Consider the following 26,511-nt stretch of genomic DNA (forward strand, 5'->3'; position numbering starts at 1 on the left):
ATTAAAACAAACAAGAAAAACAAACAAAAAAACCGAACTAACAGTCTGCCAATCTCTGATGTAGTGATAACCCAAATGCACAGTATTCAAGTTCAGCAAGTCCCCGAGCTTGGGAGCCTCGCACCCTGCTCTCCAGGGAAAGGCCGCTGCCGTTTGCAAGTCCTCCCTCTCACCCCCTCACACACTTACATGCACCCATCCTGGATTAACACACAGTCAGTATTCTCAGGAATACTCAGTAACATCCCTGCTAATACACCTACCATCCACCGGGGTTCTCTCCAATCCTCTCACCTTTCCTTTGACTTTGGTACATCAATTATCACCTCATCTCATTTTTTTTCCTTTTCTTTTAAAGTACTCCTTTCTTATCCTTAGGATATAAACATCCTCAATATCTCCCCATCTAAAAAAATGAAATTCAGAACCCCTCAACTCAACACTCAATCCTGGAGTATTGCTCTCTCTGCCCTTTCCCATGAGCCAACACCTCAAAGGACACGACACTCTCCCTGGTGGTCTCATTTCCATTACTCCTCAAGGCACTGCCCTCAAAAATCTCCTACCAGTCCAATGAAAAGGTCTGGGAAAATTAATCAGCTACCTAATTGCCAATGTCTTAAGTGTTTATTTGTGTGTTTTTCTGTCATGATTTTTGAAATTACTGACTATTCACTAATTATGTCTCGTGTCAGGAAGTCAACTTGCACAGGATAGTAAACTGGAACACAGCAGCATACTACCTTCCCTTTTCAGTTAAGGGACCGACCTCATCTAGCCATTCCAGCCAGAAACCTACGAGTTTTCCTTGACCCCTCCGTCTCATTTCCCATAATCGGTCAAATATCCTGTCAATTCTACTTCTCATTTGTCTTCATTCAGCTCTCTATCCTCTACCGATACTCTACTCAGCCCTAATTAACTCTTACCTCACTGTTTTAATGGTTTCCCAATTGGTACTCCCCTCCTTAGTTTTCTAATTTGTAATATGTAAACACTCAATAAATGGTAAATTACTAATTTTAGAAATAAAGTCAGTTTGTTTTGCACAACAGTATTAAATAGCAGGAAAATTTTTTTGTTTATTCATGTGACAATATGCTATGATTTTCATTACAAACATCAGTTCTTAAAAGTGTGCACATATTTCAATGTATTGCTTTGTTTAATTATCAACTTGTCATGCTTTTAATAGTAAGTATTATCTGACTGTTTCCTAATTTTAAAATTGCATCAAAATCAGTTGAATGTACCGTGTTTCCCCGAAAATAACCTAGCCGGACAATGAGCTCTAATGCATCTTTTTGGAGCAAAAATTAATATAAGACCCGGTCTTATTTTACTATATTTTACTAATTTTACAATAAGACTGGGTCTTACATTAATTTTTGCTCCAAAAGATGAATTAGAGCTGATTGTCCGGCTAGGTCTTATTTTCGGAGAAACACGGTAGGTAGTACTTTCCTAAATTTCAATTATTAGCGTTACTTTGCTTTTCTACATGAATCCAGGCTTAGAATGTTCTCACCTCTGCTACTAACACATTGTGCTGCATCTTCTTTCTAGATTTCATTATCCGCACTATAGCAGCTTCTATCTCATGTTTTCTGTCGTCATCTACTTTCTGCCTTGTTTCCTTCCTTTCTGGGTCAGATTCACCTTGTTTGGCAGCAACTAAAAGAGAAAGACATTTACCATGTGATTACCATGCAATTTCAAATGTAATGAAAAATGTGGTTTATAAACACGAACAATATAATTTAGTAATATCCACAGAAAAAAACCAATTTCAACCTCTCAGAGTATGTTTATTATCCCAAGTAAACATTCAAAAAGTGCCTAATTTAATGTCTATTTTAATAAATATTTAAATAACAAGAAGTGATATAAAAATCCTGCAATTCTAAGTTCTTCTTTAAATATTAGGAAATTAACTTACAGAGATAATAAAACCAGTTTTATTTTTATAGAATACAATGTATTTCTTTCCAAGAAGAAAAATGTAGCTGGATATCTTTAGTAGTAAAATTATCAGTCATTTCCATAGCTTGTGCCTTCCAGAGGTCAACTAGTACTTGACCACCATGACTCCAAGTTAAACCTCACCAAAAGTATCTCACATAGGAGAATAGCTGATGTCTTACTAACTCAAAATAGGGCTGTAATCTCTAAGACTTAAAGAGAAGGAAAGAGTATGTATTGCCAAGATTTAGTTAGCTCAATAAATAAGAAGTATCACTAGAATGTCAATTAAAGAAATTCCACAACAACTATTTCATTTGTACCTCTCACCAATTATCTAACAATTTCTTGTTATATCTTATTAATTTCTTTATGTCACCATCTCAATACAAGTATACTATGTTCCAATCTTTAGGAGAAATCTTAAACCTGTTATTCCCTATAGTTTTCAAGGCACTTGCTAGGGATTAAATACAGAAGTCCTTTTCTCCTACAACTCTGCTCTAATTGAAGTAGCACACAAAGAAAAGTGGTAACTGAATTTTTATTTGGTCATCACCAAGAGATAGATGTGAAGTTTCTGGAGGTAGAAACTGGACAATTACCAAGAGCCACACATGGGACCCTGCTGACTTAGGCATGGACATACCCATGAGATAGCAGACGGTAAAACTTAGATGAGTGTGGAGTGCATATCCATTTAGCTGTTTCTAACAAGAATCTCTTGGTTAACAATTCTGCTTTCAGTGTCTTTTCCCTAATCAAAGACACTCCGTATATTAACAAAAAGTAAAATTAGATTAAAATGGTCTACTAAAAAATAATGCTTTTCCTCAAAAAAAGTCCATGTCATAAAAAAAAGATACGTATTGATTTAGATTAAATAGAACTAAAGAGATGTAAAAGTTGATTTAACGTGAAAACCTTGATTGAATCCTGGATCCAAAAAGTAAGGTATGAAAGGTATTTTGGGGACAACTGTGGACATACAACCTGTGGTACGTAAACCTATGGCATTACCTTTCTTGGGTGTGATATAGTATTACAAGTATGTGGGAAAACAGCTTATCCCAAGGAGACAGATGTATTCTCAAGTATTTGGAGGGAAGTGTAATGATGTTTGCAAATTAATTTAAAATGCTGTAGCAAATACACACCCATAAGGAGGGAAAGATGGTGGGCCTGGGCAAGGGTGCCCAAGCAAATGTGGCAACATTTTAATGACTCATAAACATAGATGATGGCCATTCCCAATGTCCACTATCATGTTTTTAACCATTTCTGTAGATCTGAAAATATTTAAAATAAAAAGCTGGAGGGAGACTTTTTTAAACCATCCATTTGGTTCATATGAATTTGGTAACCTACACAGGTGTACTCTAAGATAAACGGGAAGATTGTGGTGATATACACTGAATTGTGATGTTTTATAAAATGAGAGGGCACGAGCACTCTCCTAGAGCCTAGCACTAGGCTCTGCACTTAGAAGCGTAACACAAGTGTCTGCCTGTGCAGGTGGGTGAGGGGGGAAGAAGTGAGCGGGGGTGATAGGCAAGACTGTCCATTATGGCAGTTATTGTAAATTACAACCGTTCTTTACAAAGGTTGTAGTAATACTTTTCACTCCCTTGCTTGAACTTGTATTACTGACTTCAGTAATAAGCAGAGTTATGGTCAGCGTCTCTGAGTTACTGATTACAAGCCTGAGTGCTTTCTCCAAAAGGCAAATGTATTTCGACGACTTAAGAAAATCCATGTGGTCACAGTACTTATCACCAGAGAGAAAATTTTAAGTTACACAAAATACCAGTAAGAGCCAAGGTAATCTAAGTACCATTCCCAAATGAAAAACATTATTTATTTATAGAATTTTACAGCTGAAAAGAGCTGTAAGACATCATCTAGTCAAATTCTTCTTTATATAACTATATTCCTATTTTAATCAGATGTAAAATACTCTACACACACTCACACACAAACACACAACCAAAAATTAAAAATCCATGAAGACTGTTTTTTTTTGATAATAATTATTTGACAATATATATTATTGCTGTTCATGATGGAATCTGTGATTACAAAGACATTTATGGTAAAGAACTGTGAGGCTAGGCAATTCAGATATGTATCACCATACAAGTTTTTTTCCTCCAAATCCACGGTACACATTAAGTCCTGAAATCCTAAACCTGTATCTGCCCCAAACTGTAAACTCATATGTATTGCACTGGGGGAAAAAGACATTTTATTCCATGACTCTCTTTAGCATAGTTGTTTCATTTTTAATATACATCTGTGTCCCAAAGACATGGCACCAATTTTGGTGATGAAGATACAATGATATGTGCAACTATGGGACAAAGTAGCCAAGGCTTTTAATAGAGACATACCACTCTTCTTCAAAAAGCATACAAAGCCAATCAGGGTCAAAAAAGGAAAATAAAAGTGTACATATAAAGTTCTTGAGTCAATGTATCCTGGAAATTAACTGTATATTTAGCATTAAAATAATTTTAAAAAGACTATTTTTACTAACATAAAATGTAAATACAATTTTTTTAAATCGTAAAACTTTAGGCATTTGAAAACTTTATCTTATTTTAAAAGTACTGTTTTACTATAAGACACATTAACTATAATGAATTACTACTGGAAAATTTATCCACTAGTTTTAAAACATGTAGAAAACTATATTAGAATTTAAACGTCAGCAAGGAGAGTGCCCTTTTCCCCTTTAAATGCATAGAAAACATACATCTTACATTATGTTAAATACACAATAAACAGGGTGTTCATTATCAACTTAAAAATAAGGCTGTACTAAAAACTGGTCACAATAGGGTCACTTCTATGTTTGTAAGTTAGAGATACGAGTTTTAAGGCTTTTAAACTTAAAAATATTCATCAAAATATAAATAGTTGAATCTAAAAACCAAACTTTAGAGAGGTAACTCCCAATTTTGAGAAATCTATAAATCAGTTTTCAAAACAGGTGTCCACTGATTATTAGTTAACTAGTTAAATGGAATTATTTTAAGTAAAACGTTCATAAAACTGTATTTCACTCATCAAAAACCATATATGGAAGTAAGTACCATGTTCACACTATGAATTACTTTTTTTAAATGCTTACTGTACTTGGATTAAACTCTATTTTGACAGGAACACATACCAACAAAAGCAGCTTTATATCTTAAACCTCTGTGTCATACAGCACTGGAAACTAATTACTTTTAAAAGATAAAAATCCAATAGGTAAGAGTTTTTTAGAGGAAAAAGATACAATTTTTTTAAAGAGGAAAAATATGATACCTGTTTGAATCTTGACTCTGTGTAGTTTGGATGTGAACTGATCATTAACAGTGAATATATGACCATTTTCTATTTCCTTTGACTTGGGCTCTTTTGTAAGAACCCGCTGTGTTGGTTTACCGCAGGCAAGAGACTGCAAAGCTCGAACGAGTTCTCTTTCAGGGATATCGGTCTCTTGTTGAATTTCCTGAAATTTCATCAGATTGACATTATTATAACTGGAATTTTTGGAAGATTCAAGCAAATTAATAAGTGAAACTGATCAAGCAGTGGTTAGAGAGAATTAATTCCATTAAAGAAATAATTGACAACAAAGAATTCTCTATTATGACACTTCCCTGAAATCTCATTTATTCGAACCAGAGATAAAGGTGATTCAAATTACAAAATATGGAAAATATGTGTATTTTTCTGTTTCAGGAGATCTAAGGCCTACTCTAAAAAGGTCATCCACCAGGAAATATTAGGGACCTGCTTTAGTGTTTAGGTAAAAATAAAGCATTAACCACTACACGGTTGCTAATTTTAGAAGTACTCTACAATCTTCCTTCCAAGTTTATCAACACTACTCTTCTGCTTAGCAACTTCTTTCGTAGGGAGAAGCAAAGCAGGCTTGAACTAAGGCCTGTCCTCTACACAATCAAAATTTACAATCCAAATTGACCATATTTATTGTCTGTATGACCAAATGAAAAACAAATACTTGGTAATTAATACTAAACATAAAACACAGTAAGAAATGTTTTGTAGTGCAGGTGATAATTTTTGCTATTTATAATGAGATGAATAAAATACAGCAATGAAAAAAAAAGCACGAGCACTGGGAAAGAACGAGTGTACAGTTGACTCCTGAAAAACACAAGTTTGAACTGCGCGGGTCCACTTATATGTGGATTTTTTTTTCAATAAATACAGCTGACCCTTCAAATCTGCCGGTTTCACATCCAAGGATTCAACCAATTGTGGATGGAAAATTGTATTTTTCATTCCCAACTAGTTTCCAAATGTGGCTGAATTCCAGGATGCGAAGGGCCAACCCTTGTGGTCAAAAGTTATATGCGGATTTGCAGCTGGGGGCAGGTGGGTGTCGAGGCCCTTAACTCCTTTCTTGTTCAAGGGTCAACTGTACAATTTTTAAATTCATTATATGCTTCGTATGTCAGTGGGACTGTTAAGATAATTGCACACGTATATGAGCTAGTCCCTACACATCTACCGGGAGGTATGATGCAAAAAGTCTTCACATTAGGACGCATCGCTTTAATTCACTGTATAAAGCTGTTTCTCAAAAACAGCACAAAAGGGGGCATGAAGATGGTGACGTTCAGACTGTGTAACTGATCTGGAGACAGTCATTCTCCCTTTCACAAGAGTCCATGAATAACAGCTTAGGTCCTTCTGAAGAACTCTCATGGTACATGAGGACTGAGAGAAATGTGAATGTTAGTGATAATGATGCACGTTCTTTTGAGTCAAATGATCTCTGGTTATGTCTAGCTATTTTAGACATTTCAAATATTATAAATGTTAATCCCAGAAAGTTAAATAGGTGGTTTTAATTATTATGTGCATGCTACAAATGACTTATTTATATTATTTTATTACTTAATCATGTTCAAAGAAATGGAAATACATAAATACATTCTTAGGTGACAGTTGACCATTACAGATCATCCCCAGAGGTAACTACTGCAATTCAATATTCTATGCCTTTTCCCAGACACCTACATACATGAACACAAATACACATATATATGTATGAAGATGAACACGCCCATCTTACACTAACTAGTATTAATATTAAATGCAAACGGGATCACACTATATGATTCTTTTACTGATTTCTTGGAGATTTTCCATGTTAATATAAGGTGATTAACTTCCATAGTACTGCTCTATCACGATATGAATAAAGATTGAAACTGTACCCAGTTTCATGATGGAGCATGCATTTCTGTCTTTGAACACAAAAGCCAAAGCCAGGCTTCCTGAAGCAGATTTCTAGAAATATGTTTCCTCAAAGTTATATATTATACTTTATAGATACTGACAAGCTGACAAGTTGTTTAACTATGTAACTTCACAACAGTTTTATGAGTATCTATTCTCTTTACCTTCAACACAGAATTTTTATCTTTTGTCCATCTGTTGGGCTAAAAATGGTTATCTCATTATTTTAATTTGAAATTCCATGACCAGTACAAGAAAAAAACTTTCTTTAATGTTTAAAGAATATTTGTAATGCTTCTGTGTTTTATCTATTCATTTTCCTTCCATGTTTTTCTATTCAATCGTTTTTGTATTGACTTATTGGTACTCTTTGTATATTTATGGCTTTCGATTCTGTCACATGTTGTAAGTAATTTCTCCTAGTCTCTTAATCTTTTCTTTTTAAATTTATGATATTGCATCATATGTTTTATTACTTTTTATGTGTTTAAATCTGTCAGTCTTCCTTTGTGGTTTATGGAACAGGATTACTGAAAGGACTTTCTCGTATCAAGCTTATCAAAATATTGTTTTCTTCTATTATTTTTATCAATTTGTGCTTACATCTATCTGGAGTTTTATTTTGTATTCGATATGATATATGGAACTAAGGTCCCCATACTACTCTTTGACCAGTCCCCCAAATGATGCAGCAATTATTTTAATTAAGTTTGATTAGAAATGGCAAATTCATCAGTCCCAAACACCTGTCTATATATTAATCTGTTTCTGGACTCTTTATTCTGTTCTTATAAGCTATCTCTCTACATGTTAACACAATTTTAACTTTAAGGTATGTGTTGGAATTAGGACAAATTCGTTCCTCACTTATTGGGCTTCCCCACCCCAAAGCCCTGCCGCTCCAATAAAAATTTTGCCTATTCTTGGGCATTTTCTTGTCCAGATGAATTTTGGGATAGGCTTGTCAAGTTTCATAGAAAATAAATTGTTTGTGTATTTTGACTGGGATTTCACTTAAGTTATAGATGACTTGAAAAAAAAAAACTCTTTTATAAGATGTAGTTTTTCCATTTGGGTACATTTACCCTTTCATACTCGTTTTCTTTTACTGCCTTTTTGGTATGTCTTCTACCTTTCTTGTTAGAATGACTCCTAGGAAGATCATAATTCTTATTAAAATATCCCTTTCTTCATGTCATCTTCTGATTAGTTCTGATTTATAGAAAAGTTGATTTTTCAACCAAACTTTTCTCAGAGAATGGTTTCTTAGTTGATTATCAAGTTGATAATCATACTGTCCACAAATTTTGTCAACTCCTGATATTTAAAAATTCCATCTTTATTTCTTTTCTTACTATGTTAGTTAGGATCTGCAGAACAAGTCACAGCAAAGGCAGGCATCCTAACTTGTTCCTAACGTGAATGGAAGTGGCTAATATTTTACTGGCAACTACTGCATGCTTAGGTCTCTCATTAGATGCACCTTCATGACATTAAGGCGGGCACTTCATTCTATTCTTAGGTGGCTAAGAGTCTCTCACACTGGAAATAAGTATTGGGGACTAACTTTTATCAAGTGTTTTTTGTACATCTGCAGAGATCATTAACTGATTCTCTCCTTAAAGCAGTGTCTGGCAATATAGCAAGTGTTCAGTTAATTTTATTATTAATATAAAATATCATAACTATCTGTTAAATTCCTTCTTTGTATTCCAGGAATGAATCTGACTTGGAAACAGTGAATTATTTTTTCAATAAACTGTTGAATCTGACTTGCTAAAATTTTATTTAATATTTGTGCATTTATGGTGAATAACCTAAAGCTTTCTTTCTCTTATTGTATTTTCCTGGTTCAATTTTACTAATAAGGTTATGCCAGCCTCAGATATTTCCCAAGAGCAGTATGTGCATTTTGCTTTCTAGGTTCAAAGTTCTCTGTACAGCATTCAATTTTAATTTGCTAATTGTGTTATTCAAATCTCCTTTATCCCATTTTTTTATTGTTTGTCAGTACATTTATAAGGGATTTCTATGATTGTGGAATTTTCCCCATTTACTTCCAACCATTTTCCTTCATATATTGTGAAGTTATGTTACTGATGATTGCTATAATTTTTTGATGAAATATTATCACTGTTGTTTAATGGTTTGCTGTTTAAATTCTACTGTCTGACATTAATTTTGCTACACATATGCGTGTGTGTGTATATATATATATTTATCAAGGGCGCCAAAAAAATATACACATGACTTGTATTCACGTTTGTTATTAGTATATATTGAGTATTAAAATTTTAATACAGTTTTTCCTTTCGTAAAATGTGTGTACATTTTTTTGGCACCCTCTGTATATATGAAAAAGCTCCAGCAGCCTGATTACTATGCACTAAATGTTTTACAAATAACTGCCACCTTTTGTAGATAGTTTCCAATATGGCCCGCAATGATACTGGTATGTTTTAACCTGTGTGGCCCCCTTACGGTGTCAGGGTTGATTTGGGTGACAAAGAAAATAAGTGACAATATGTGACTTCCAAGGCTAGGTGAGAAAGGCAATGCAGGTTCTGCTTGGGTCTCCTGGATTGATCACTCTAGGGATAGCTAGCCACCACGATGGAAGGACAAGCAAACAGCCATGTGGTAAGGCCCATGTGGAGAGAAACTAAGACCTCTTACCAACAGCCAAATGAGTTTGCCAGCCATTGGCAAGGAAGTAAATACCAACAGCTTGGAAGTGTATTTTCCAGCCCCAAGCAAATGTTAATGACTGAAGGCCCAGCTGACATGTTAATACAAGCTCTTAAGAGACTGAGCCAGAACCACCCAACAAAGCCCTTCCTAAATCCCTAACCCACAGAAACCACGAAAGATAACTGTTAGCGGTCGTTTTACATTACTAAGTTTTAAGATTTTTTTTAATGCAGTATCAAATAATTAATATACCATTACAGAACTCATAAAAAATATTCACAGGTAAAAAATCAGCTTCCTTTAAAATGATTAACTATCTCCTCTAACTTGTGGAGATGATTTCTGTAAGAGTTGCCTAATAACACTCAGGAAGCAGACTATAGTAAAACACATGGTGTGGGTAAACACAAGCTTCACATGCCTTCTTACAGTGCCCCTGGTTTGAGATATAAACAGCCAGAAGTCTATGGAGCCATAGGAACAGCATTCTACGATACCACTTATGCTCAGATTTCTGGTTTGGAACTCAGCTAACATTTAAAATATTAGAGGAATTTTCTACTTAATTTTTACCTTCTGCCTAATCACTGCTCATTAGCATCAATGATCCCAAGTTGGTTGGGAAAGTGAAAAGCTTGAGCCATTAAATTACTAGCAATTCCAATAATGGCTGTAGAGAATGAATGTATGTTTTTGTTTATCCCATTTTTGCCAGCTCTTTATAAACGAGAATTCTGAAAACCAACCCCAGCATTTTTCAAGTAGCTTATTTTGCTTAAAATGTTTACCTATGAGAACTGTAGAACGAAACACCCAGGCTGCTAGAGACAATTACACCTGTTTGAAAAGGCTTACCATGTTTGAGTAAGGTACTCGATACTTGCTTAATCAATATTCTTGGGACTTAATCACGTATAACTTGTGCTTGAAAATTAAGGTTATTCCCTAAGTAAGACACATCTGGAAATACGTAACTGCAAAACCTCTTAACTTAGCCACTGACCTAAAATACTTAGGTTTTCAAAACATTTCCTTAAGGAATATCACATAAAAATGGCCACCTCTTAAAATATTATCTTAAATTTAAATGTAATAAGAATCACATGATCTTCATTTCAACGTGAACCATTTAAAGGAGAAAGAAAAAAGGTAATAAAAAAGTAAGTATATTAAAACAGTTACTCTAAGGAAAATATGGGTGGAGAAAGAAATCTGACAGTCAAGGTAGTGTAAAATTAGCGTAAGGGAAGACACAGAAATCAATGAAACAGATTCGAGAATCTGAAACAAACCCCACACATATGGTCAATTGACTTCTTTAATAAACAGACTAATGTAATTTAAAGAAAAAAGATGATTGCTTTCGACAAATAATGCTGGAATAAACAATCGAACATCTGTGTGTATGTGTAAAATAATTCTTAATCCTTACCTCTAACCACAAATACTAAAACTAACTTTAAATTGATTATAGACATAGACCTAAATGTAAAAGCTAAAATTATAAACCACTTAAAACACTGAAGAAATTCTTTTCAATCTTGGAGTAGCCAATAATTTCTTAGGATACCAAAAGCAAGAACTGTAAAAAGAAAAATAGTGGTAATTGGACTTAGTCAATATTTTAAAAAACTCTGCTCTTTAAAACATACCACTAAGAAAATGAAAAGGCAAGTGACAGACTGAGAAAATACAGCATAGATCTGACAAAGGATTTGTATACAGAAGTCATAAAGAGCTTTTAAACAACTCAATGAAGATATGTAGAGACACCCCACTAAATAAGACATAAAAATGGCACATGAAGACATAAAAGATGTGCAGCATCATTAGTCATCAAGGAAAGGCAAATTAAATCCACAATGCGATATAATGATATACCAGCTAAAATGGCTAATATTAAAAAGACTGACAATACTCAATTTTGGAGAGGATGTGAGGCAACTGGAACTTTCCTGCACTGCTGGCAGAAATGTAGAATAGTACAATTGCTTTGGCAGTTTCTTAAAAAGTTAAATATATAGCTCTATTCATTAGAGCCTGTATTTGATAACTCAAATGCCCATCAACAGATGTACAGATACAGAAAACATAGTAGATTCATGTAACAGCCAAAAAGTAACATACGATTGCATTTATGTGAAATTCTAGAAAGACAAAACGAATCTATGGTGATATAACGTAAATCACTGGCTGCCAGGGTTTGGAAACAGTGGGAGGGAACCCATTGCAAAGGAGTATTAAAATGCTGGGGTGGGGGTACTATTCTACATATTGTTTGTATTGCTAGTTTCACAGGTGCACCCATCTATTAAAACTCATCAAATTGTGCATTTTAAATGGGGTATGTTTCATTTTATAAAATGTATTTATACTTCAATACATTTCAAAAAGTCGATTTCAAAAAAATGAAATGTGATCCCTTACGTGAATGTTCATATAGTTCCATAGCCCAATTTTATGCTGTTTTCTCTAACGGTACTCAAAGGTTACTCAAATAATCATAATCATCCTCATCCTCATCCTCAAATAATAACTCTAAAGGTTATTCAAATAAGACTCAACAGGTAAGAATTAAGAAATACAATTTGCTAAAATTTATATAACCAACCCATACCTCAAACGTGTATTTTTCTCTATTATTAAAGAGCATTAATATGGTCATCTGGAAAGTGGAGACTTGCAGTATGTGCTTCCGTGTATTAGAGCCAGTTACTTGTGCCCCTCCAACACCAACTTCAGATCCATCTTCCTGTTTCATTTTTAAAAAACATATAAATAAGATATAATTATCTCCTGGTTTAACTTTAACAGTATGTTTGAGAAATAAGCCTGGTAATGTCCAACCCCTCCTTTAGAAAACTGTGTAACTTACTCCTATACATAAAGAAAATATTATTAAAAAATGTGTATATATATGTGTATGTACGTACACACACACACACAGTCTTTATTTAGGACTGTCCTTTTTAAAAATTGTGAACACTTTAACGTATCTGAGTAAGTAATCAATCAACAATTCCTTATATTCACCGCTAAAATTATTTTAATAGTACACAATGGGATATTAAAGGACTTAGAAGACATCATTCCACTACACCACTACTAAAAGTAGCAGGGTTTGGTTTCTTTTTGTGCGATCTAATCACAGTAAAAGATCAAGTAACAGCACAGGATGGTGAAAAATTAACCTCTGCCATCCTTAAGCCTGTTCCTGCTCTATGATTTCAGAAGTACAAAGTAGAAATTTAAGTCTTCAATAATATGTGAATTGTGTTTTTAAAACCATCTGTTTAATAATACTTTTCATTTAGGGAAAAAACCTCTCCTTTCAATAATTAGAAACTGAGTTCATTAGTATACTTAACCTTCCCACTTACACTTAAATATACAATAGTTTAAAAACATTTATTCAACTAAATGAATAGTAAGGAATATTTCCCATTTTAATTAAATAAACAACTTAGAATGTATGGAGCCTTTTTCAACATTAAAAAAAACTTTGGTGTCATACTGACATCATATAAAACTAGTAAGATTTTAATTAATAAAAAAGAATAAAACTGTTATTTGCTGCCTATATGACAACTTAGGTATTTTTCTTTAATGTTGTGCTAGAAGCTTTTTATTACTTTTCTATTTTTAAAGCAAATGGCTCTGATTTGAGTTACACCAAGCAATAAAAATTAAACTATTACTCTAAACCTAACAATTTTAGATACAAAAAAGTGATTACTCTTTAAAAATGAAGGCAACTCACTAGTATAGTGCTAATTTTTAAATAATCCCTTTAGTAACATTTTGTACATCTCATAAATCTCAATTAAATGTTCTGGTTTTGAATTATTGACAATAAGGATTACAGGAATTGTTGACAATTTTAAAAAGGGACTCATGGCTTTGTATGTCCTCAAATTAATATTTTATTTGATTATTTTATGCAATACTGTATCAAGTCAATTCTTACAAATAAAAATGTGTAATCATCTTACTATTATATATGCCTTAAGGAAGGCTACTGTTATGAAGTTACCAACCGAGGGAACAGAAGTGAATAAATCAAAGTCAAAATTTCCCCCTTTCTAATATTTCACACAGGTAGGGAAAATAACAGAAATAAATAATTTATGCAGGTCAACAAAAATCACAAATCAGTTCTATAGACTAATTTTAAGTTACAAAATATAAATATGTTCAAATTATTAATATTTACCTTTTTAACTGGTCCATAAAAGGTGGCATTGAGATCTGCAGAACCCATGTGATGCTGGAGTGTTAGCTGTCGACCACTGTGTTTGGCTAAGTAAAACCTTCAGCAAATCAAACCAGGTTTTAGAGAATCATACAATTTACATATTTGAAATTATAAACTACAGTATAACAACTCTTAACAAACATTTATGTACGGGAAAGTTTAAAAGATGAAACCTTAGGAATCAAATTCAGTTCCAATTTTTTACAGAACAGGAAACAAATAAAAAAGAGGGAAAGGGGGTAGAGAGAGGGAGACACACACAGAGAGAAAAAGACAGAGCTGAGTAACTTAGCTGGATATTATTACATGATAAAGGCAGCAGACTAAATCATCTCACTGGTACATTTTGCCCCTGGCCTGCTGCTCAGTCACTGCTGCTCCGTAAGACCACCTTTCTCCATAGTAACTCAATAATCAATTTGTCCTATGCCAGTGGCAGACATCAACAATACAAAATATACTCCTAACCGTGCACTAATGCTGAAGGACATTAATAAAATATTCCTTGAAAAGGGTTTATGCAATGTATTCTTACATATTAAAAGCATAAAGGATAAATTCTCCTTTTGAACATGTGATAAAAAATGGAGCATATTCACCCTCAATCGGTGACACTAATGCTCACATTTAATTCAATGTTGGACAATTATTTGTACCTGGAAATACCAAGTTTGAGCTGTGTTTACCTTCTGAATATCTCGAAAGCATGTCTCGGTGCTGGTGGGATGTTGCACTTTGGTGTGGCTGACTGAGTGGGCCAATATCCGGTTGTGAGCACCCGAACTGTGAGATCAACACCACCTAAAGATACCTGTGGGAGAGAGAGATGTTCCCCACAAATTAACTAGGATTCGTTAGCTGTTCCACACAGACACAGTGTTAAGAGTTCTCACAGTCTTTAGCTTCATGTCCAATATGGAGCAAATAAAACTCTACCTTTTACCTGTCCTGGCAAATATTCATAATTATTGCTTAAGACGTTGACTTTCAAGTATTGACCAAGGACAGTTCTTAGCATGTGAACAAAGTGTTACTGGTGTCACTGAGAAGTGCAAAGTTTTGGCCTGTAAGCTTTTTTTAGATAAAATGTTAAGGGGCCACATTCATATTGTTTTAAAGAAAATTGTAGGATCTCTTTCTTATCAGCCTTTAAGTATTTTTAACCATCTTAACTCACAAACAAAATATTTCTATCTCACTCCCATTTCAAGTACACTGATCGATGTTTCCGTAAGTGGTTCACACTCTAACAACCTTTGCACTGGACACTGTGGATTCAGTTCTGCATAGTAGGAACTCTATAAATACTTGAACGACTGCCTCTACAAAACATATGCTAGCATTATTGTCACAATTGGATGTTCTCTTCTTTTTAAACAAATTAAACTTTAAGAAAACGACAATAAAGCACATCAATGGAAATTCTTAAGGGTGAATCTTTATTATTGATATTCACAGCTTCTTCTAAAGCACTATTTCATTTTTATCTAACCTGGAGGATTTAGCAATACAGTTTTAAAAGGGATGAATATACATATCATGAAGTATTCCACACTCAGATTTCTTCAGATACGTACTAAATGATCACTCCATTTTAAAGAAACTGAAATGAGGCATCTTAAGATGACACACAGGAGACATGATCACAGGAGAGAGAGGCTCTTAGATGATGAATAGAGGAGTACTGAGAACTGCTGGTACATTTTCAAGTTGGGGGAGGGCTCACCAGTTGGTTCATTCCACCAAAGAAAATAAAATCTTTTATTTCTTCTTCCTTATACCCAAACATTTTGCTCCTAATCTTCAAGTCTTTCCTCAAAATGCCATTTAAAAGAGGCCTTCCGTGACCCCCGTCTTCCTTACCGATTCCCTCTGTATCTCCTAATACCAGCTGAGATGTGATATGTTTACTTGTTTATCATCTGCCTACCAGATTAGAGTGTAAGCTCCATCATGGCAGGGATTTTTGTCTGTTCCATTCTCTGTATATCCAGGGCCTACAACAACGCTTGCCACGGAAAGTAGTCAATGAATTATTTGTTAAATAGAAAAAAAGAAAAGAAAAAAATCTCAAAGAACTATTACTTTAGTGGTTCGTATCTTCTCTTCCTATTTTAATAATATTTGGAAGCCATTCAGCTTCTCTTCAAAGATAGTGCACGGCAGAGGCAAGTACAGAGAGACAGAGATTCTGGAAAAGTCTGTCAGGATATGGTATTTGATGATATAAACAAAAATATGACAGCAAGGTGGTTATCCCGCCCTGTCCCCATTTTAAAAATAAAAACACAGGGAAAAAAATGGACAAATACTTAAATTACCTTAACCATAATAAGATTTGTCTAAATAAAATATACCACAAATATTATTCGAATTTTAAGAAAATACTTACAACTTCTAAAACTAGAAGAGCCACTCTTGGTATATTTTAAAAGGCCAAGCAAATTACAGAGAATCACCTACTTGAAGATTGGTGCTATTTTAAAAGTGCTCAAAGATTCTGATTTTAGAAAGCTCAAGATTTGTTTTGATTACTCTCACTTTTCATCAAATCTTTCTAACACAGGTTAAGGCTTAGGAGACTTAGGTCCTTAGCATAAAAAATGATAAAAAAAAGCCAGTAGTTGCATGCAGGTAATGGTCTTACAGTAGTGGAAGTGGCAGCTAGGTTAGCAGATATATTAGGTTGTTGCAAAAGTAATTGTGGTTTAAAAGCTTAAAATTGCAAAAACTGCAATTACTTCTGCACCAACCTAATATAACTCTGAGCATCTTGATAAGCACTCTACTTATTATAGTTAAAGAATTATTAAACAAATATTCTACCACATAGTGAAGGATACATCTGAATATTCAAAATGAAAGACTGGAAAATTCACAAGCTTTTAACAACAGAAAATAACAAAGGCAAAGAGAATCTAATGAAATCATCATGTTGAACTGTCACCCCTCCCCCCCTTTTAAATGAAACAATGGCCACAGAGTGATCAAGACTAAGGACCATAATTTTCATATTAAAAAGCCTTTACTATCATGGACAAGATAATCACACACTTAAAAAAGTAGTAAGGGTGCTGAACCCACCAAGGAACATTTACTTACAGAAGGTTTCAACACAGTATTTATTCAAACCAGGTTATTTTCCTATAGCTCTCAATGGGTAAGATCAGTGAAGGAAAAAATAACCAGAAAAAAAAAATTCTACCACATGAAAATACAATTATAACAATATATGAGACAGAATGAAGTACAAATACCTAAATCATTTAAAAACGAAAAAAAAAAAAAGACCTATCTAGGAAATCATATTATTCAGTTCCTGTCCACCCAAATTTCTGTAGTATCACAGACTTGTTATCTTTCCTGCTCTCGGCTCTTCTCCACTGTAAAAATTATGAGGCAAATCATCAAATAACTATTTACAATGAAGAGGGACCAAAGTCCTTCTGGGTCAGAATTCCTTAATATATATCTGTTTCTATACAATTAGGTATTTTCAAATATTTTGTTTGTGATGAGACTGTGGGACCAGCAGAAGTGATAATCTTATACGTAAATATTAAAGGAAAGACCTCCCAATTGTTTTAAATGGTTGTGCTATGTTTTAACTTTTAAACAAAGTGATACACAGTCACTTGAGAGAGACAACTTTTAAAAGAAAAACTGGAGTTCTCTAAACTTAAGGTAAAACAGAAAAACAGTTAAAAAAATTCTGAACTTTACTAAATCCTTCACAAAACCCCATCAGACTGCAAAACCATACAAGTGACAGCTTACTGTCTTCAGGGAGTCACAATACAAAACAACACTTCTAACACACCAGTGCCCGTGTTTTTATACTCAGTCCATCACCCACCAACCCTGAGGATGTCAGGCCCACTCATGTTGATCTAACAGATGAGTATGTAACCAAGACAGCACAATCCTGGGGTAAAGTGAAAGGAAGAGTACTAACACTCAGTAAGCTTGCCTAAGCTCAATATTCTTTCCATAATCTAGAATGACTATAACAGCAGAATCATTTCTAGTCATTCAATTTTCAGCATATTACTTCAAGTGAAGAGGATGTTTTTGAAGAATAAGAAAAAATATTTTAACATTAATAGTTAGAAAAAGAGGTTATATGGGGGAAAATAAATTTTAAAGTACTCATGGACAAAACCTATGTTGTCACTACGACACCAGCATTTGATATGTGGGTGAAAATGCCCATTACAAAAGACTACATAAAATTACATATGTATATAAATAGAAATTAATGGAGAATTTTACCCCAGTTGCCTGTAGGTGTTGCCTGAACTCATCCATGGTTGTGTTTGAGATGCTCATATCTCTAAACATTCCTTCCAGTTTTGATGTGAACTGACATCCACATTCAGTCTGTGGAAGAAAACCACAAATATAGACAGGATAAATAACGGATTTTTCTATGAGAAAACATACAAAGAAATAAACTCTTCCATGTTATTGCCATCATTTCTAAATCTTTCCAATAGTTGCTCTATGCCTGCGGGTACCAAACTTTAGTGTTTAAGAATAACTTAAGGATTTTATTTTAAAACGCAGATTCTAAGACTCTTTGAGATTCTAAGAACCTCACTGAAGGTAGGGCCCAGAACTCTGTGTTTTTAACAAGCATCTCAGGTGACACAGATACAGGTGGTCCATGGCCCACACCTTTGTGACAGAACTATATAGTAATATTCCCCTTGCACCCCTACCCAGATCTCCATGAATATATCCTGTCACACAAAAAAATTCCAGTAAACTCTGAATGTCACAGAACTTGAACAAATGTTGGGAAAAAAAAATACAGCCTGCTGGAAAAAAAAAAAATCTAGCTTTATTTATAGCAGTAAACATTTTAAATCAATTAAATATTTTCCAATCATATGTTGGTGTTCAATCATGTGATACACATTAGTTAAGTGCACTTCATTCCATCTTATATACATCTTACCTTTAACTTAGATATCATATTTTTTTCAGAGTCATCAGAAACACTTTTATTTGTGAGAAGTCTCCTTGCCAAGTGTTGTTTATAATAACGCTCAAATACATCTTTTTCTTGCATAAACCTAAAGAGGACCATTGCCTTATCCAATATTGTTTCTACTTCTTGTTCTGTTAGCTGCAAAATCAAGTAAAAGATGATTTAATAACTACAAAATTTTAGTTTTACAAAAATAACACCATAGTTCATCTACAGTTTAAAAACAATACTGTTTGACAACAAACAGAAATATCTGGTGAGCTACGTTTGAGCAAGTGCCTCCGACTTTGTAATAGCACAGCACAACACTGCCATCCTATCTAGTGCAGCTTTAGTCAGAGGCTGACATGGGGTTCCATTCCCTAGATGGCGACCACGGAAATGGAGGCATGAAGTGCTATATGGCTGGATTAAAGGATGACTGAGAACAGACGAGATCAAATTTTACTTGCAAAAAAGAACGAATGCCTTTGCGTAATATGTAGGCAGGAACGCACACAACCAAAAGACAGATTATTTTCATATAAGCGTTTCAAAATCTAAATTGTACAAATAGAAAGGTAAATACTTTGTTGTAATTCAGAGTTTAAAAAGTCCCCAGGCCCTTATTTTTTAAATTAAGGGCAAGAAAATACTGTGGCAGGTTGTATTAAGTGTATATTAAAAAATAGGGAAGACTAAACAAATGAGTCTTTTCTACTCTGTGTCTTTGGTAATCTTCCTTTTGTTTGTTTCTTCGTTATAGCTCCCTGTAAAATCTGTGGCCATTTGTTGCTTTTTCCTTTTGTCTCACAAATACTCCAAGATGAAGTCCAAAAGATCAATTTACACGTGATTACAATATTGCATAATTTGATTTCCTGTTACAGTGAATTTCTAAGATCCCAAATATATAATAAACGATTGAAACTGAGCTTCCGAATATTTAGAAACTATTTTCTGACTGTTACTCTAGTCTATGCCTTCAAATCCTTGGCTTCCAAGTATCACTGAATATATAACCCTCAGAACCGGATGAGATCAACAGTGTCCAGCGCCATGGGGAGCTATTTTCAGCTCCTTACTACCTCTATAGGACGTCTAACCCTCACAGTGTTAACAACTATAGCCGTGTAGTTGTTTGTTTTTGATGTTAATTACACGTTAATAAAAAAATCAAAGTACCTCCGACCATTTCAAATACCCTAAACTATCCTTTCCAAAGATCACAGCACACATTTAAATACAGCAAAGTGCTATACTTTCTTTTATACAATATTCCCTAATTTTATATCTGATTTCCTCATTTTATGTATAATTTTGTATCTCCAAATAAAATTTAATATATTTTCAAATGCCTTATACTTACCCCTTTGACTCCCTTTTTCAGCTTATCATCAATAAATAATGAGAGGTATTCAGGGGACCTGGAGTTGAGGTTGAGAAAATACTCAAAGTCACCCGCAATAGTTTGCTTAAAGAGCCGGTCATTATTGAATGATTCCTGGAGGAAACGATCAAACCTGCTCTTCAGATCCAATAAGCCCTTTCAAACAAAAACAAAGAAATTTAAGATACATTATAATAATCTGTCTATAAACAATACGCATATGAACAGGTATTGTTTATTTCAACTTTGCTGGCAATAAACGTGTGCATTCAGTGTTAAACTTATAGATTCTATATTATTATTTTCAAGCCGATATTTAAACCTTTATTAAAAATGTCACTGATGAGAGACGTAGTCTACCTTCCATTTAATGTATTATTCTACTAAAGATGAATCAAAGAACCTCCTCAGTGTTTCTTCTCACCCTCCTTTGTCTTGACCAAATGGGCAAGCCTGAGAAAACAGCTTTAAAAATATACCCAAAAAGCTCATTGTTTATATTAAAATATGAAAAACTTGGAGCTTAATATATTCATATTATTGCTTAAAAGCAAAACATTTTGAAACAAGAAGTATTTAACACACGGTGTGTTTTTTTTAACACACTAAAGTGTATGAACACTCAGGCAAACAACAAAGTAGAAAGAATAACTTTCCTTCTTGAGACTATTTAAACAAGGTCTTCACCAGAATGAAAAGCTGCTCAGTCTGGCTGCCTGTTACAAGTATACACACTTGCAAAATTCTAAAATATTTTAGGATAATTACACATATGAGTTTATCACTGGGACAATTAAGTCAAAAACACATAATACGTGGCTTAGTGTAGGTGACCTTTGTAGCACTTGTCAACACCACTTTATCATAAACTTACAGAGCATCCTCTGTGTTCACTTACCTGGATATAGTCAACAGGATTCTTTCCTTCACCTTCCTCAGAAACAAGGGCTTTACCTTGCTCCCTCAAATAGGAACTCATACACTCACACATCGTTTTCAAACCATTTGGCACACGACTAAATAACTTGTACATGCAAGCAAGGTCTGCAATTAGAAAGAACACACAAATCAGCAACATTAAAGATTAAGAAAAAAATGTGAATCTCTGTTCATGCTGATTTGTGATACTAAAAACTATTTCTCCATTACAACCATTTGCTGACATGAAAAACTACTAAAAAGAACCCCCAGCAAAATAGAAAAAGGAAAAAATAGGCTAATTAATAGTTATTGTAATTTATGAAATAATTTTCAGATGCAATGCTTTGAAAGCATCAATGAAATGTGTCAGAAATTTGAGTTTACATGAAGAAGATGCCCAAACAGTAATAATAAAGCCATAAAAAATGAAAACTACAGTTTTGAGTTTCTGTACAATTTATCCTATAAAATTCTAATCTAGAACCCAGTAATATTACAAAATGTTTATTGAAAGGATAACTTTAATTATGGTGTAATTTGTAGTCAAAATAATAAGGAAGAAATTTAAAAACCAATTAAAGTCTTACAGGTATTTTTAAGCATGTATCTATGAAAAGTTCTATATGAAGAGTTCAAATGATAAGAAATAGAAGGATTTATTTCATTACATACCATGGGCAAGTTTGTATGAAATTTACAGCATAAATCCCTATTCTTCATGTTTTCCTCGGAGCAACTGCTAAGATTTCCAGGGTGACGTCCTAAACCAGCATCTGTATTTTTAAAATTGGTTTTTCTAACTACACTGTTTTTATTTAGAATGAAAAGGTTGGACCCTGCCCATTTTTTGTATCAAGAAAATGTGGAGTTAAAATACTGCTTTTCCATTATGTCTAGCGTTTCTTTGAAATAAGAATGTACTGGGAGACGACAGTATTAGAACTTTATAATGATATAAAAAAGTTTCATAATCAAGATCTTTTGAAAATGGAGTTAAAACAGCAGTTTCTAGTTCAGGGGATAGGAGATGTTTTCTGTATGCATCAAATAGTAAATATTTTAGACTTGTGGACCATATAGTCTCTACTGCTACTCAATTTTGCTATTGTAGGTAGAAAGAAGCCATAGGTAACACGTAAAAATGGGCATGACTGTGTGCCAATAAAACTTACTTATGCACACTGAAATATAAAATTTATATCATTTCATGTGTAATGAAATATTCTTTTTGAAATTTTTTTCCAACCAAACTGGTGGTGGGCCATATTTTGGCAAACAGGTTATACTTTGGCTACACTGGTCTATAAGAGCAATTTAGATCCTAAAACTAAAGTTGTAAGTATTTAAAAAATACTCAGAAGCAAGCTTTACAAAAAAAGGCTTCTAAAATTTGTTTTAGTGACTTGCAAAAGCAAATTTTATTTGAAAATGTTTTCATCGATAATATATGTTCAAAGTAATTTACACACAAAAAAGCTTAGTTTCTCACATTTGGAATGATTTACTACCAAATTTCCCATGTTAAAAACAGGTATTACAAATACAACAGTAATTTATGGATACATACACTGTACAGTAAATTTGGCATATCAAAATACCTCTAACAAAATGGTTCCCAACTTATCTGTTTTGCTCCTGTGTTGTTACAGTTTTGCCTAATTATATGTCATATATTTAATTTTATGCAAATTAATACAATTTCATTGTATTTCACTGTACATAAACATATTGTATAGTGGGGAATGTGAAAGAGAAAATAAAAACTATTTGCATTCAAAAATTAAATGTCATTATTTCTGTACACACTTAATAAAGCAATAAAATGTCATTTGAACTGAATTTCATAGTACTATCTGCATCTGCTAACCAATCCAATTCCTCCTCCATTCTGGTGGGACAACTGTTTTTTTCATTTTCTATATTGAGACATTTGTCTTCATAATAGTGAAGCTGTGCTCCTGACCTATTCTTGACATACTGCTCAAGAGCAGGGTCTAGCAAAATTAAGACATTTCGCAATCGGGTATCTAGTGGAAAAGACAGGAAAATTGAAGCCAGGAGTTTACAATTTAATTTAGAATCTGATAGCTGCTTACTTGCTGAAAATATTAAGTGTTACACAGTAAATAAACTACAGTAAGTAGCTATTCTGCTATTTCTTCATTTATGTACCTATTAAGCACTTGCCATATGTGTCAGGCATACTTAATGCCTTTAACCCAAGTCTCCATGGAATTAGAGATACTGAATTCAGGCATGCCCAACCACCTCTCCATCAAACGTTTCATGGCCCCTAATCTCCAGTCCATTTAATCTTTCCTCTCCTACCTCCCACTCTCCACTCAAAGTAAGAAAGCATTAACTCAATAGGTAAATACTACATTAGAAAATTTGTCAATTCTCATTTTGTTCAAGTAGAGAAAACGATTTTCATAAAGTTCGAATGTGCCAGGGACCATTTAGATAGGGGGTCTTCAAACTGCAGTCCATGAACCAAATACAAATACAGACCACTGTCTGTTTTTGTACAGCTCATGAACTAGGAATGGTTTTCACATTTTTAAATTGCCGAAAAAAAATCAAATGAAGTTTTGATATTTTTTGAGTTTTAGAAACACAGTCAAGTTTATTCACTTGTGTTATTGTCTATGTATAGCTTCTCACTATTACAACAGAGAGGAATAGTTTCCTATATGGCTCACGTGCCTAAACTATTTACCATCTGTCTCTTTACAAAAAAAAGTTTGCTAACCCTTCACTTAGGCCTCCGCCATTCAAAGGATTATTTCAGAAAACATGACATACTTAACAATGATTGTTTTGTTTTTCACTTTTATAAGGTTTACCAGAAAGGTCATTTAAAAACTCACTTTCTCTGGTTTAATAAAAGCAGCAAATTTATGTACAATTTTCAGGAACTTATCATATGTATAGAAATGTAACCATTTCAAAACACAAAGCAAGGATTCCATTACAGGAAGCATGGAACAACCTCTCTTCCCACCATCTTTCTTTTCTCTTCTCTTACATAACTTCCTCTCTTTAGAATTATTCACTTTATTTTTTTTTCATTCCCTACCTAGTCATGACCCCAATAGGCAGTATGTGCTTCTTTCATAAGAAGTAAGTGGCTAAAATATTGCTAAGACTTCGTCTAAGAAGCAGTAGAATAGCAAGAGTACCATGTTTGTTTATTTTTTAATACCATGTCAGTGATTTATAAAGTCATGGTTTTAAAGGAAAGCTTCAGAAATTAAGGATGAGAACAACATGACTGTTATTCTTTCATTTATTTCTTCTAGGGTACAAAATATTGTTTTCAGGAAAAGGTAAATAGCCAAAATAAGTAAATGCTACTGTTATCTCAAAATGTTTACTTTTAATTTTACCCAATTCACCCTTCTCCCTTTTTGGTCTATAACTTGAGTCCTCCAAACCAATCTACTAAATTATTTAAATATACCGACCTGGAAGACACCTATTTTTGCATTTTTGGCACCCTTACCATCACAATTAACTCTCACAGGAAAGCTTACAAAAATTTTAAGATTAGAATTTCAGATTTTAAAAGAATCACAAAAACTACAGGACAGTATGTAAGACTATAGAGAGTCCAAACCCTCTAGTATATAAAACTGAAGTACAGAAATAGATGAGGAGCTTGTTGGCCTCACCAACGATACTAGATTTATCTTCTGGGTTAAGAAAAACAAAGTAAGGAGACTGAACCATTAAATCCTGTCAAAGTAGCAAGTGATAAATTAATGATACATACCACAACTTCTTGAAAACTGACATTCATAATCTATTTTAATTATAAGAAAATAAAAATATTACTGCTGAAAACTTGGTAGAATATACTATAAGGATTTTATTTTCAATTGCTAACACTTACCTTCTGTCTTTCCATTTTTCAACATATGTACTAGCCCAGAATTCTCCATTTCTACTATAGTTTTCATGTGCTTAGAAATGAGTTCCCTCTCAACCACCTTTACAATTGGCTCTTCGGTTGATTTGTCAAGGCAGTGCATCACCCGTTCTATTTCTTCATTAATTCTAGCTTCTACTTTCTTTATATATACTGAAGCACTGTTTTCTGCTAAAAATTTCTGGCTTTCCATCTGCAAATAAGAAGCATGTTGTTGTTTTTTAAACATAGAAGCAAAATGTGCTTTTAACTGTGTTTCTATAGTGTTGATTATAAACCAAACTAAGTACCATATGCACTAACATTTTATATAGTTTATCACACATTTTATATAGTTTATATTCGTCTGAACTCTATCCTTTAAAGCATTTACACAAGACTAAATTAAATTAATACATTATCTTAGGCAGTGTTTTTCAAACTTTGCCAGTGCATTCCAAATAGCAGAAAAGTAAGCACATGCCAGAAGGAAGCATTTGACCCCAAGTGAGAGTATGAAATTTTTCTTTGATTTGTTTCAATGTAAAATTATGCATAGAAAGATTCATCACGTTTATCATCTAGTTTTGCTGACATACTGCTAGTGCCAGTTCTGAAGTCCTCCTGCCACCCCACTCCCAATCTCAAGAGTATGTATACTGAAATTGGAGAAACAGCTTTGAAATACTACTACTCTCGTTTGCTAACACCAGCCTTATAGAAGTTCCACTAAATTATAAAATTTAACTCAACTGATTTTAACCTATTTGATGGTAGGATTAATGAATATATCTAAGAATTACAGAATACTGTGTTTTCTCGAAAAGAAGACCTAGCCAGACCATCAGCTCTAATGTGTCTTGAAGCAAAAATTAATATAAGCCTCGGTCTTATTATAGTAAAATAAGACCGGGTCTTATATAACATAATGTAATATGAGACTGAGTCTTACATTAATTTTTGCTCCAAAAGACGTATTAGAGCTGATGGTCCAGCTAGGTCTTATTTTGGGGGAAACAGGTAGGAAATATGTTGCTATAAACTATGCACAAATTTAGTAACATTTCCTATTTTCTTAACAAAAGGTAGTTTTTAATCCTTGAAAATAATCAAATTTCTAAGAACAGACATTAACACACTAAACAAAA

The 26,511-nt window shown here is 33.6% G+C and overlaps 1 protein-coding gene across 2 annotated transcripts in view; it reads right to left on the bottom strand.

The window, feature by feature from the left end:
• CUL3 (cullin 3) overlaps nt 1–26,511 on the bottom strand; it is a 91,791-nt gene that overhangs the window by 2,233 nt on the left and 63,047 nt on the right. For both annotated transcript variants that reach the window (XM_081051877.1, XM_081051878.1), the window contains 10 exons: nt 25,349–25,577; nt 21,431–21,576; nt 20,512–20,688; nt 19,131–19,301; nt 18,443–18,550; nt 14,857–14,981; nt 14,129–14,225; nt 12,533–12,667; nt 5,275–5,461; nt 1,529–1,674 (listed from right to left, as the gene is read on the bottom strand). In XM_081051877.1, the coding sequence (XP_080908003.1) occupies nt 1,529–1,674; nt 5,275–5,461; nt 12,533–12,667; nt 14,129–14,225; nt 14,857–14,981; nt 18,443–18,550; nt 19,131–19,301; nt 20,512–20,688; nt 21,431–21,576; nt 25,349–25,577 (1,521 nt within the window). The remainder of the gene's footprint in view (nt 1–1,528; nt 1,675–5,274; nt 5,462–12,532; nt 12,668–14,128; nt 14,226–14,856; nt 14,982–18,442; nt 18,551–19,130; nt 19,302–20,511; nt 20,689–21,430; nt 21,577–25,348; nt 25,578–26,511) is intronic.

This window comes from Rhinolophus hipposideros, assembly GCF_964194185.1.
Source record: "Rhinolophus hipposideros genome assembly, chromosome: 6".
NCBI lineage: Eukaryota > Metazoa > Chordata > Mammalia > Chiroptera > Rhinolophidae > Rhinolophus > Rhinolophus hipposideros.